The following is a 14903-nucleotide window of genomic DNA, read 5'->3' on the forward strand; positions in this document are numbered from 1 at the left end:
TGTAGTAACCTGGTATTTGCTGCTAATGAAATAACTGATCCATACTCATAAGCGTTGTCGGTGCACAGATGTACAGCTTAATGAGAGACCTGTTGAGTCCAGATAAACCAGGAGAAAAGTCATTCATAGATTCAGTCGAGCTATTAAAAAATCACTTCAAACCCAGTGAGATAGTACAAAGATTCAAGTTTGATTCACGCATGAGAAAACCTATCGAATCAGTGGGGAAATATGTGGCTGAGTTGAGAACTAGCATTGGACTGTAGCTATGGGAATACATTATCGCAAATGCTAAGCGATCGGCTGGTGTGTGGGATTAACGATGACAGGATTCAAATACACTTGTTATCAGAGCCTAATCTCATGTTTGAGAATGCACTCAAACTGGCCCAGACCATGGAGTCTGCGAATAGAAATGCACTGGATTTACAGGCAAGGGGCGCAACTGCGTGCCATACAATAAAAGAGAGCCGCTCTGAGCACGTTGAATTTTAAATAACGGAAAGCCAATAGAGAATTATCGTTGCAAAGGCAAACCCGCAGCGTTTGACTGTAAATTCAAACGTGAAAAGTGTTATGCATGGGGGATAATAGGCCACATTGTGAGGGCGTGCCGCAATAAAAAAATATAAGTCACGGGCTGCAGAAAAGAGAACGGACAGAAAACCGAATACCTCCAGACGCTCTTGCCACCGCTCTAATCACGTGATAGAAAGTGAAAGTGAGTACGCAGAGCAAGCATTCTCAGTGTACAGGGGGGCGAATATGAAGAAGGCGAAGCCTTTCATTGTGGAAATGGGAATAAATGGATTGAAGGTACCGTTTGAACTCGACACAGGATGTCGTGTCACGCTGATGAACAGGTCTCAATTCTCTATGAAGTGGAAAAATGTTGAAGTGCCTCAACTGAGTGACACCCCCATTAAACTCAAAACGTACACAGGGGAGAAGATCACTGTGATTTGGAGTTGCTGATGTTCAAGTGGATATCAAGGACAAAAGACAAGTCTGCCTCTCTTAGTAGGGGAAGGTACTGGCCCCAGCTTACTAGGAAGAGGGTGGTTGGAGGAAATACATTTGAACTGGGATGAAATCAAACATGTCACCACAGAGACATTGACACTACAGCAGGTGCTTTCAAAGCATGAGTGTGTTTTCAAAGAAGAGCTAGGGACATTAAAAGGGGTCCAAGCTACCATTCATGTTGCTGCTGATGCTACTCCCAGATTCTATAGGCCAAGATCAGTTCCATATGCCATGAAGCCTAAAGTGGATGTGGAAATTGACAGACTCTTAGCAGATGATATAATTATACCTGTCAAGTTTTCTGAGTGGGCAGCACCAGTTGTTCCTATACTAAAACCAGATGGTTCAATCAGATTATGCGGTGACTATAAACTGACTGTAAATAGAGTTTCCTCTCTGGAGAAGTACCCCAGACCCAAAGTGGAGGATTTGCTTTCAACGTTAACCGGAGGGCAACAGTTCACAAAACTGGACGTGAGTCACGCATATCAGCAAGTGCTAATGGATAAAGCTTCACAGAAATACCTGACCATAAACACCCACAGAGGGATGTTTACCTATAAATTTCCAAAGAACAATGGGGGGAATTCTGCAGGGGATACCCAAGGTAGGGGTTTACTTCGATGACATTCTTGTCATGGGACTCACGAAGGAGGAACATCCAAACTTAGAGGAAGTTTTGAGGAGGATGGAGGACGCCGATCTCCGGCTGTAGAGGAGCAAGTGTACACTGTTAGCTGAGGAAGTGCAGTACCTGGGTCACAAGGTGGATGCCAATGGGTTACACACTGTCAAAGCTAAAGTGAGGGCTGTTGTGGAAGCTCCAGCTCCGACAAATGTTACAGAGCTGAAAGCCTATCTAGGCTTACTGAATTATTATTTATAATCGCTTCCTCCCGAACCTCTCTACCCTCTTAGCTCCTCTACATCAACTGTTAAGGAAGGGCGTGGCCTGGAAATGGTCAAAAAGACAGGAAGAAGCTTTTGTAAAGTCAAAGGTGTTACTGCAATCAGCTGAAGTGCTAGTGCACTTCTCAGCAGACAGAGATCTCATCTTATCATGTGATGCCTCATCTTATGGTGTGGGTGCAGTGCTATCACACCGGATGGAGGATGGTGCAGAGAAACCTATTGGGTTCATGTCAAGAACATTGTCGCCAGCGGAGAAAAAAGTACTCTCAGTTGGACAAGGAAGGACTGGCTGTCATATTCGGAATACAGAGATTCCACAAGTGTTTATACGGGAGAACATTCACTATTGTGACCGACCATAAGCCTCTGATCTCTCTGTTCCATGAACAAAAGCCAGTACCACAAATGGTCTCTCCAAGAGTTCAACGTTGGGCTGTGTTGCTCAGGGCCTAAGAGTACAGAATAATTTACAAACCAGGTAGATACCATGGGAATGATGCTCTGAGTAGGCTGCCCGTTCCAGAAATCATCATTCAGGAAGAAGAAAATGACCAGGTTTTGATGATCAATGTGTTGGATGATGCACCGTTGAACACAGCACAAATCAGACAATGGACTTCAAAGGATGTGATGTTATCACAAGTGCATGAATTTATCCTGAAAGGATGGTCTACAGTGACAGAGCCTCAGATCACGCCTTACTACACTCCCCACTTGGTATTGAGTGTTCTAGATGGATGTGTTCTGTGGGGTTCAAGAGTAGTTATCCCACCACAAGCGTGGGGTATGCTACTGAAGTTGTTGCATCAGTCACATCCAGGTATGTCAAGAATGAAAGGCCTAGCGAGGTCATACGTCTGGTGGCCAAAGATGGAACACGATGTGGAAAATGAGGTTAGCCAGTGTCCAGAATGTCAGAGTAACAGGAAGTCATCCCGCACCCCACCGCGCCATTACATCCATGGGAATGGACGGGAAAACCGTTGACACGACTACATGTGGACTACGCTGGACCTTCCCTAGGAAAAATGTTCCTTGTGGATTCTAGCTACCATTGAGGATTTCTCAGGACCAGTATCCTATACTGTGATCATCGGAAGTAGACAAAGACTAAGGAGACACGTGGATCAGATCCGAGCTCGAATTCCAGTTCCATCCTGGGATCTGAATCAATTCTTAAACGAACAGGACAGGACATTGGAACGTTCCCCAGAGTTGCAGTTGGACAAACCACCTGAGACCAACAATGCTTAACTTCCTGAGACCAGCAGTCCGGGACGACCTCCTCCTGTGAAGTCTCCACAAAAGGACTTTGTTTCACCATCAAGGGGTGAAGATCTGGTGGCACCAGCTACGCCACCTCTGAGATGCTCTATTAGAGAGAGACGTCCGCCAGACTTTTTCAGATCAGATGTTTGAAAACGTGTAAATAAGAAAATAGCTCAGAAAGGAATTAAGTTGGGTTATTAGCTTTAAAGGGGGGGAATGTAGTAACCTGGGATATTTATGTTTACCAATAGATGGCAGTATTGACTCGAGACAGGGTTTGCTTCCCGCTATCCATAGCTATTTCTGATGTCTGCCTATATAACTGTGATTAAGAAAGCTTCAGGTAGCTTAAGCCAGGTGCATTAGAGAATGTAATTCTAAGTTACAATTAAATACTAAACCGTACTTACGTCTCATTAGTCATCAATCTAAGAAGCCTCTAAGGATACTACAAGCAGTAAATAACAATAGTGGGGCTATATACAGGGGGTGCCGGTTCAGAGTCAATGGGTCAATGTGCGGGGGGCACCGGTGTTGAGGTAATTATGTACAGTGCCTTGCGAAAGTATTCGGCCCCCTTGAACTTTGCGACCGTTTGCCACATTTCAGGCTTCAAACATAAAGATATAAAACTGTATTTTTTTGTGAAGAATCAACAACAAGTGGGACACAATCATGAAGTGGAACGACATTTATTGGATATTTCAAACTTTTTTAACAAATCAAAAACTGAAAAATTGGCCGTGCAAAATTATTCAGCCCCTTTACTTTCAGTGCAGCAAACTCTCTCCAGAAGTTCAGTGAGGATCTCTGAATGATCTAATGTTGACCTAAATGACTAATGATGATAAATACAATCCACCTGTGTGTAATCAAGTCTCCGTATAAATGCACCTGCACTGTGATAGTCTCAGAGGTCCGTTAAAAGCGCAGAGAGCATCATGAAGAACAAGGAACACACCAGGCAGGTCCGAGATACTGTTGTGAAGAAGTTTAAAGCCGGATTTGGATACAAAAAGATTTCCCAAGCTTTAAACATCCCAAGGAGCACTGTGCAAGCGATAATATTGAAATGGAAGGAGTATCAGACCACTGCAAATCTACCAAGACCTGGCCGTCCCAGCCATTTGATTAGCTGTTCAGGAGTCTTATGGCTTGGGGGTAGAAGCTGTTTTAGAAGCCTCTTGGACCTAGACTTGACGCTCCGGTACTGCTTGCTGTGCAGTAGCAGAGAGAACAGTCTATGACTAGGATGGCTGGAGTCTCTGACAATTTTTAGGACCTTACTCTGACACCGCCTGGTATAAAGGTCCTGGATGGCAGGAAGCTTGGCCCCGGTGATGTACTGGGCCTTACGCACTACCCTCTGTAGTGCCTTGCGGTCAGAGTCCGAGCAGTTGCCATACCAGGCAGTGATGCAACCAGTCAGATGCTCTTGATGGTGCAGCCGTAGAACCTTTTGAGAATCTGAGGACCCATGCCAAATCTTTTCAGTCTCCTGAGGGGGAATGGGTTTTGTCGTGCCCTCTTCTCGACTGTCTTGATGTGTTTGGATCATGTTAGTTTGTTGGTGATGTGGAGACCAAATAACTTGAAGCTCTCAACCTGTTCCACTACAGCCCCGTCAATGAGAGTGGGGGCGTGCTCGGTCCTCCTTTTCCTGTAATCCACAATCATCTCCTTTGTCTTGATCACGTTGAAAGGTTGTTGTCCTTGCACCACACGGTCAGGTCTCTGACCTCCTCCCTATAGGCTGTCTCATCATTGTCGTTGATCACTGTTGTGTCATTGGCAAACTTAATGAATGTGTTTGAGTTGTGCCTGGCCGTGCAGTCATGAGTGAACAGGGAGTACAGGACGGGACTGAGCACGCAGCCCTGAGGGGCCCCCGTGTTGAGGATCAGAGTGGAGGATGTGTTGTTACCTACCCTTACCACCTGGTGGCAGCCCGTCAGGAAGTCTAGGATGCAGTTGCAAAGGGAGGTCTTGAGTCCCAGGGTCCTTAGCTTAGTGATGAGCTTTGAGGGCACTATGGTGTTGAATGCTGAGCTGTAGTCAATGAATAGCATTCTCACATAGGTGTTCCTTTTGTCCAGGTGGAAAGGGCAGCGTGGAGTGCAATAGAGATTGCATCATCTGTAGATCTGTTGGTGCGGTATGAAAATTGGAATGGGTCTAAGGTTTCCAGGGATGATGATGGTGGTGATGTGAGCCATGACCGGCCTTTCAAAGCATTTCATGGCTACAGACGTGAGTGCTTCTGGTCAGTAGTCATTTAGGCAGGTTACCTTAGTGTTATTGGGCACAGGGTCTATGGTGGTCTGCTTGAAACATGTTGGTATTACAGCCCCAGACAGGGAGAGGTTTAAAATGTCAGTGAAGACACTTGCCAGTTGGTCAGTGCATGCTCGGAGTACACGTCCTGGTAATCCGTCTGCCCCAGCGGCCTTGTGAATGTTGACCTGTTTAAAGGTCTTACATCGGCTGCAGTGAGCGTGAACACACAATCATCCGGACCAGTTGATGCTCTCATGCATGTTTCAATGTTACATGCCTCAAAGCGAGCAATTCCTTGCTAGTTAGTACAGGGTCTATGTCAGGTTAACTGCGGACTTTGATTGGTTATCTGACTGGAACCAGGGTTTCACATGTACAGGTACCTGAGGAAATCTATCCTCAAATTGATTATCCCGCTCCTGCTTCTCACTTTACACAGTGGATTTCTTACATTTGAAGCAGAAAATGTAGGGACTTGTAAACCAGATGCACTCTCATGATATCCAGCACCTTCTCTCTCTCTAGTACTGTATGTCTATCATCATCATCCATCATCATCATCACACACACACATTGATATCCCATAAAAGCCTCTAACTGTAATGAGGTGGAGTGGTTCTGTGCCCGCCGGAGTTTGGAACAGCTGTAGGAGAACTGGCCGGTCACCCAGAGACTGCTGGGTAAAGGAGCCCTGAGGAAGAGCTCTCATTATCCCTTTTATGGAGGCATTTTAAGACCTTTGGCAAAACAGTTGATGCTTCAGCTCTGGCGCATTCTAGTCCCAAACATCTTTGTCCAAACTGTCTCTATTCCAGTTCTTAGTGTTGTTCTAAGTGTGTTAAGGAGTTTCTAGCAAATCTGCACTCACTACAGCTGGATGTGGTACTGTACTTGCTAATGAACTTCATCTGCTACATATTATCCAAGACAGTGATGAATAAGCAAGCAGTTCCCATACCCAATTTCTGTCTCAGACACAGGTTTGAGTCAAAATAACAGATGCATAACTTATGCATGTGTCTGTTTAATCTTCCTGGTGATATTTGCCGAGCTCAATTATAACACCCCCTGGATTTACACGTACACACAAACACACTTTAGGTTGGAGAGGCTGGAGCAGAGGGCAGCCGCAGTGCCCGATTAGCAGTTTAGGGGCTTTTAAGTTCCTTGCTCAAGGGAACATCAATGGTAGGTGGCACCTGAAGTATTGATGCCAGCAACCCTCTGGTTGCAAGACTTACTCCCTGCCATCAGCCACGCTGACGAAGCATCGGTGTCGGATTCATGCAAATGAGAGAAGACATGGATTGTCTTCCTCCTTTGTGGATTTCAGCAGGTCTCTTCTTCTGCCTGGTGTGCTTACTGTAAAGAGCCAAGGTAAAGCAGACAATCTGACAGGATTTGAAAGCAGTAGCATGTCAGGGTCCGCCGTTCCAGCGATTTAAGTGTCATGCATTCAATTTGTCTCTCAGATTATATTATTTTTGCCTGAGGGAGTGAGTGAAAAAAAAATATCCCCTCTTTCTCTCTCTCTCATCCATTTTTCCTTTCAGCACACCAGTCCATCAACTGCACTGGCTTACACACCAGAATATGTTATTTGGAAATATACACATACTGTTTATCTACCCACCGGCGTGAGAACAGTCCTTATAAGATATCCACTTTTGTGCTATTGAAATTAATATCTTCCCAGTTTAATGCCTGCCAGCAGTTTTCCTAAATCCATGGTAACTACCCCAAAAAGAGTGCCATTGCTCAGTTTCTTATCAAGTATCTCATTTCCCTGTATCACACTTATTTTGATAAACGGTTGTAGCGGAAGGGTCGTTAAGTGTACATGATTTATCAGTGTCTCTCACAGGCTGCTGATTCGCTGACTCTGCTGCCTGTCCACTGATGCTGGGGATTAATGGAACATGGAAACTATTTTCCTCATTTCCTTCTAAGATGTAGCTGATGGACACATTTGAATGGTGCTGTCTTCACAGAAACCAACTGCTTGACTATCTCTAGCTATTCGATGTAGCCTTGGTTTATGGAGCAGCTTGCATTCTCCCAACACTCAGGCCACATTACTATGTGGGTGTGACTTAAAGACATGCTCTGCAACTTTGGCGACGACTAAGTCTTTTTTTAAACCTCTTGTTTAGGGCTGAATGTGACAATGTGTAGTTCATACATGCATAACCTATGAGCAGAACTACTGTTTTACCTAAATTAGCCACACAATCCCAATTTGTTTGAAAGCGACTGTTTTTCTGGAAACTGTGCTGTGCCCTTTTCCCTACATTTTCCCCTACGTGGGCCAGCCCCTTAGCAATTCAAGTTCTAGCCAATGAGCTTCAGCCCCTCGCCATTTGAGTGTCAGCTAGCAAGATTCAAAGCAAGAGAGTGCAATATCCGCCATTTTCGCAACCACTTTTGGCTCGTGAGCGCTACTTTCAGAACTACTGGATAGCAATTAAACAAAAGAGCCGGAGAATGTCTTTCAATCGAGTTTATAGTAGTAATAACACATGTAGTGCTTTTCATTACTGTGTTATCACATAGATCTACGTAGGCAAAGATAATAAATTTTAAAAATACAATAAAAATATACATTTAGAATCAAGGCAGGAAATAGCAGTAGTAGGCTAGGTGCTAAAAGGACTTTCCAGGTTAGGACTATAAGAAAGACAGTCTGTAGAAATGTGTTTTTAAGGCCCATATTAAACATTCTGATTGCACTGTTCAGATAAGGCTGCAGGAGGGCATGCGTTTTAAGGTGGTTGATGGTTGAGAACAGGATTCTGAGGTTAGCCTCGTTGTTCAAATCAAATCAAATGTATTTATATAGCCCTTCGTACATCAGCTGATATCTCAAAGTGCTGTACAGAAACCCAGCCTAAAACCCCAAACAGCAAGCAATGCAGGTGTAGAAGCACGGTGGCTAGGAAAAACTCCCTAGAAAGGCCAAAACCTAGGAAGAAACCTAGAGAGGAACCAGGCTATGTGGGGTGGCCAGTCCTCTTCTGGCTGTGCCGGGTGGAGATTATAACAGAACGTGGCCAAGATGTTCAAATGTTCATAAATGACCAGCATGGTCGAATAATAATAAGGCAGAACAGTTGAAACTGGAGCAGCAGCACGGCCAGGTGGACTGGGGACAGCAAGGAGTCATCATGTCAGGTAGTCCTGAGGCATGGTCCTAGGGCTCAGGTCCTCCGAAAGAGAGAATTAGAGAGAGCACACTTAAATTCACACAGGACACCGAATAGGACAGGAGAAGTACTCCAGATATAACAAACTGACCCCAGCCCCCCGACACATAAACTACTGCAGCATAAATACTGGAGGCTGAGACAGGAGGGGTCGTTCATGGTTGACAGGTTGTTGTCAATCATGGTGGCGTAGAAGGCTGATCGTGCTGCTTTTAGGGCAGCAAAATAGCTTGCTTTGGTGGTCTTTGTAGGCCAGTAGATGGGTCGTGAAGCCGTCCTTCCTCCCAACGTTTCTCAAGCTTAAGGTCATGAGGCTTCGTTCTGCGCAGTTCATCAGTGAACCAGGGTGAAGAGTGTTGGAAAGTTACGGGAGCAATGATGTTCAAGGTATTACTCAGAGTGCTGTTGTACAGGTTGACCATGTCGTCGAGGGTCGCGAACTTGCATCAGACTCAAAAGTGGGCTGGATGTGTTAAGTTTCCTTAAATTGCAGAATTGAATGGCCCCCATTGGGCACTGGAGAGAGTGGGAGCATTCAGACCGTGTCACAGACTTGTGGTCAGATATACCAAGTTCGAGGACATCCCAAGTCAGAGGCAGGGACATCTCCAGTGATAATGTATTGTGTGTTGACGGTTGTGGGTGGGGAACATTTACATGTTGCACATGATTTAGACTGCAAGTTGAGGAAGTCAGCCGCCATAGAGCACTTGGGTGAGTCAACATGGATTTTAAAGTCACCCAAAATGATAGTGTTGGAGAGGGTGGAGCATACAGAGGTTAATAGTTCACAGAACTCAGGAATTTAAAAAAAAAACTGTGCTTGTCTGGAGGGGATTGGGGGCTGTAAACAAGGATAACAAGTGAGAGGATTTGGTTGTTTACATTTAAAAGCAAGGCACTCAGACTGAAAATCAGCAACAGTCTGTGGGTTTTAAATAAAGCACTCTTTATAAAACAGTACGGTCTCCACCACGGCCGTGGCTGTGTGCCTTTTCAATGTATTTATATCCAGGCGGCGCTGAAGCATTTACATAGTGAAAGTCCCCCCCTCTTTGTGCCATTTTTCAGTGATGCAGATTATGTCAAAATCATTGTCCGAGATCGTCACACAAAAGAGGCGACTTGTTAAGGATTGAAGATTGTAGAGTGCATGACGTCTGAAAACATTGGTGGAAACACTTTCATTGCATTTTGGTTGGTCCTCTGCCCTCTGTATGTATGGACTGTATTGGCTTTGGGAGTGGGTGATGTAGTTTGCCTGAGGGTCAGCCTGCAGAAATGGCCCTTTATCACCTAACTCCGATACTCTCATTGTGAATGCATACAATAGACTTTAGTTTGTTAATTAGTCTCCCACCGCCTCGTCGTCCTCACCATGTTGTCCGTAGGAGCCCGTATTGAAAGAGGCTGTTCTTCTGAGGATTTCTTCTGTATAGTAAATGAAGGTTGCTGCCATTTCAGAATCTTTTCATCCAGCCTTCGGTCGAGAAGATGAGGATCTAGAAAGATCTAGTTAGGCTGGTATTTGAATCCAAACCTATGCAGGTTCTAGCCAAATATGTTAACTAATTTAACGTTGATGATAAAAAAAAAATAACGAGGTTCTTATGTTCTATACTTGATAAGCTATCAAAAAAAACGAAATGCTTCTCTTTAATTACTTGTTACTTTTATCTCTTATTCTTATCCATATTTTTTTGAAACCTCATTGTTGGTTAGGCGCTCGTAAGTAAGCATGTCACTAAGGTCTACACCTGTTTTATTCGGCGCATGTGTCTAATAACATTTTGATTTGATTTGTTAAAAACAATGCGCTTAAACACTTAACAAATAATGATGGTTCATTTTGCAGGATTAACATACCAAGGCTACCTCTAGGTGCCATGGCAACCATGGAACTCCAGTGCCATTCTGTCTCTGCTTCATAAGATTTAATCCAATCCTGCTGGACAGGAATGTTTTCGAGATGAATTTGAAGGTCTTCAGGTTATTTTATGGTTCAACACCAATTGAACAGACACTTATTGGTAAGATTCTCAGACCAGAGCAGTATTATGAAAACGATCTCAACTGTTCCACTGCAATTATTTCAATTGTATTTATACTCTACCCCGAAGATAGCCGGAGTGCATGCCCTGAATTGATTTTTTTTTATCAGATTAAATCATAATTGTGGATGCATCCAGGTCTGACAACCTCCCTCAGTCAACATGAGGGACTACAGATTTGTCATCTTAATGCTGGGGACCATTGTGAGGAATCTGCTTGTACTGTACATCCTTTTTTGATTGGTTTGAAATACTGAAATACTTGGTTTGAAAGCTTTAGCATATCCTGCTGTATAGGTCTGACATGACGAGTGGAACATTATAACTTAACGTTTTTAGTTCTCTGATTTAACATTGAAACATGAGCAACAACATGACAGTAATGACTCATTGTACAAGGTCCCTCTCTCTTTCCTTCTCTTTGTTTCTTTCTCTCCCTCTCTCTCTACTTCATCTCTCCCCTCTAGAGATGCCCAGTCAGACGGAGACGGCCCCGCTGAGCACAGTGAGCCCATATTTGCTGTCAACAACAATCGAGGCAGTGGTACCGGTGGGAGCCGCGATGGAGAGCGACCAGGGTGAGAATTGGCTGGGGCAGGCCTTTGAGGATGGTGTGTGTGAGAACACTAGTTAGGCATATGTGGCTTTCAGAGAAGGGGGATGTGCAAGTAGATTTAATTTTTTTCTTCAATGGCGATATGAAAGTCTTCTGTCTAGCAGGCATTCTCTGAACTGTGTTTACACGCTAGTTCTGTGTGTTGACATTGGACTCTCCCCTTTTGCTCACAACAATACCTTTATTTTCAACAAAATGCAATGACAACGCTAGTCTCATACACACACACTTACATCCATGTGGCCTTTATCAACATGTGCCACGTGGCTGTGTTTTGCAGGAGCAGCAGGGCCCCCTTGAGGTCTGAAAGGGACATGAGACTTATGAACGCCATCGGTCTCCAGCCCCGTCATCCTACCCCCGTTGTGACCTCACAAGGCACACAGACACCCGTCCTACGTCTTCAGAATGCCGAAACACAGACTGATCAAGAGCCACAGGTTCCCAGTACCTCCCGGGCCTCCCAAGCAACAAACAGTACATCTACCTATATCTATACCCATCTCGCTCTCCCCCCAATCCCTCCAGTATTTACCCTCTCTACTAGATCTACAATACCTTTGGAAAGTATTCAGACCCTTTGACTTTATACACATTTTGTTACTTTACAGACTTACTCTAAAATGGATTAAATAAATAAAAATCCTTAGCAATCTACACACATTATTACTCCATAATGAAGAAGTCAAAACAGGCTTTTCAAATGTTTTGCTAATTTATACAAATAGAAAAAACAGAAATACTTTATTTACGTAAGTATTCAGACTCTTTGCTATGAGATGTGAAATTGAGCTCAGGTGCACCCTTTTTCCATTGATCATCCTTGAGATGTTTCTACAACTTGGAGTCCACCTGTGGTAAATTCAATTGATTGGACATGATTTAGAAAGGTCCACACCTGTCTATATCAGGTCGAATGGTTGGCAGTGCATGTCAGAGCAAAAACCAAACCAAGAGGTTGAAGGAGTAGAGCTCCGAGACAGGATTGTATCTAGGCATAGATCTGGGGAAGGGTACCAAAAAAATGTATGCAGCGTTGAAGGTCCCTAAAAACACAGTGGCCTCCATCATTCTTAAATGGAAGAAGTTTGGAACCACCAAGACTCTTCAAAAGAGCTGGTCACCTGGCCAAACTGAGCAATTGGGGGAGTAGGGCCTTGGTCAGGGAGGTGACCAAGAACCCGATGGTCACTCAGACAGCGCTCTAGAGTTCTTCTTTGGAGATGGGAGAACCTTCCAGAAGGACAACCATCTCTGCAGCACTCCACCAATCAGGCCTTTATGGTAGAGTGGCCAGACGGAAGCCACCCCTCAGTAAAAGGCACATGACAGCCCGCTTGGAGTTTGCCAAAAGGCACCTAAAGACTCTCAGACCATGAGAAACAACATTCTCTGGTCTAATGAAACCAAGATTGAACTCTTTGGCCTGAATGCCAAGCATCACGTCTGGAGGAATCCTGGCACCATCTCTACTGTGAAGTATGGTGGTGGCAAGCGTCATGCTGTGGGGATGTGTTTCAGCGGCAGGGACTGGGAGACTAGTCAGATTTGAGGCAAAGATGAACGGAGCAAAGTACAGAGAGATCCATGATGAAAACTTGCTCCAGAGTGCACAGGACCTCAGACTCGGGTGAAGGTTCAACTTCCTACAGGTCTACGACCCTAAGCGCACAGCCAAGACAACGCAGGAGTGGCTTCGTGACAAGTCTCTGAATGTTCTTGAGTGGCCCAGCCAGAGCCCAAACTTGATCCCCATCAGACATCTCTGGAAATAGCTGTGCAGCGACGCTCCCCATCCAACCTGACAGAGCTTGAGAGGATCTGCAGAGAAGATGTGGTGTGCCAAGCTTGTAGCGTCATAACCAAGAGGTCTCGAGGCTGTAATCGCTGCCAAAGGTGCTTTAACAAAGTACTGAATAATGTGTCTGAATACTTATGTAAATGTGATATTTCAGTTTTTTATTTTAAATGAATTAGCAAAAAAATCTAAAAACCTCTTTTTGCTTTGTCATTATGGGGTATTGTGGGTGGGTGGATTGAGGAAAATGTTTAGAATAAGGCTGTAACCTAATAAAATGTGGAAAAAGTCAAGGGGTCTGAATACTTTCCGAAGGCAGTGTACATCGTTTTCATAATACTGAGCTGTTCAACTATGTAATGTCTTAACGGGTAAGTCTGGTTAAATCGCCATCAAATTAATCCCAGAACTATTTAATATTCTAAACACAATATGCAGAGAGCCCAAGGCTCCCCTCAGGTATATTGTAAGGACTTTCACAAATGAGTAATTGACAAATTTTCAGGATGATACTTTCATTAATTGAGCGAGTGAACCGTGGAAATCGGATTCCATTTTACTGCACAACACAACAGTACTTCTACAATGGCTGTTTTTTTTTCATTAATGGGGAATTTGTTCCTTGTTGCTGTCAGGAAATACAACCTGGCAAATTAGTAGCGTCATAATTTAATTAACTTTTTATGGAATCCTTTTCATTTGGCATTTAAGACTAATTGCAATCAGTGAACAACCTCCTTGACCTCATTCCATACAGAGCTAGTTAGAGGTACATTTAGTTAGAGGTACATTTCACAATTTTTCAACTTCATATTCATAATCTCCAGCACCACCCCAACATCAACACACTGTATGTGAAAGTGGCGTTTCTATATTTTGGGGTCAAAAAAGATAGAGGAAGATGGTGTGTTTCCAATGACATCATCGCCCAATTAGTAGGCAACGCCTTCTCATAATTGGTTAAATTCACATGATGCACATCAATGATGTCATTGGAAATACGTATACTTCCTCTCTTTACTACAAAACAGAAACGCTGCATTTTCACACATGATGGGGTGGTGGTGGAGATAATCAATGTGAAGTAAAGAAAAAAAAAGAGGTGAAATTGCCCTTTTTAAGACACCAACCTCTTAATTGCCCTTGGTTCCTAAGTCAGGTGAAGTGGATCATTACTTGTCTGTTGTCCCAGTGGTAATATAGCAATACCAATTACCCCCCATCTCTGCATTAACTGTCTTAGTAACAGATCACAGAAATAGATGTTGTGATATTGGGTCTCGTCCAAAACCCGTCTCTTGGGGCACTGAAATATAATTTTCATTACTGTATCTTCATGTTTCCCAGTGGCACATCTGGGAACGTGAGTGCTATCAGAGAAAATAAGACCTGCATAGTACACTTTTGTGTCTCTGGGCTTTATAAGGTTCTATCTAAAGGGGTTTAGACTCAATTTCATAAAGTCAATATCCACAAACAGAGCACCAGAGTCCATTTTGGCTCAGCTGGAATGTTGTACACAATACATTATGTTGCGAGAGCATTAGCACAACTCCATTATACTAATTACAAATGAATGATTGAAACAATAAACACCTGGCGAGAAATCGAAAACGGGCTCTCATGCCCAGCCTTTGCAATCAAGGCCCTTTCACCTTTCATCCAATCGGATCCAGCACTTACCATTTATCTCTGTTTCTACTCCCCTATTGTTGTTGTTAATGTACCAATGGCTGGTATAATGATTATAT

General features: G+C 43.9%; 1 protein-coding gene across 4 annotated transcripts in view; it reads left to right on the plus strand.

Annotated features, from left to right (window-relative positions):
* The window catches only part of LOC110526195 (activating molecule in BECN1-regulated autophagy protein 1), a 107343-nt gene that overhangs the window by 80162 nt on the left and 12278 nt on the right, over window positions 1-14903 (plus strand). For 3 of the 4 annotated variants that reach the window (XM_036980546.1, XM_021606948.2, XM_021606946.2), the window contains exons 16-17: window positions 11206-11316; window positions 11635-11831. In XM_036980546.1, coding sequence (XP_036836441.1) covers window positions 11206-11316; window positions 11635-11831 — 308 coding nt within the window. Of the gene's footprint in view, window positions 1-11205; window positions 11317-11634; window positions 12200-14903 lie in introns of those variants that run through there. The other variant, XM_036980547.1, reaches the window with a different exon arrangement.

This window comes from Oncorhynchus mykiss, chromosome 6 (genome assembly GCF_013265735.2).
Source record: "Oncorhynchus mykiss isolate Arlee chromosome 6, USDA_OmykA_1.1, whole genome shotgun sequence".
NCBI lineage: Eukaryota > Metazoa > Chordata > Actinopteri > Salmoniformes > Salmonidae > Oncorhynchus > Oncorhynchus mykiss.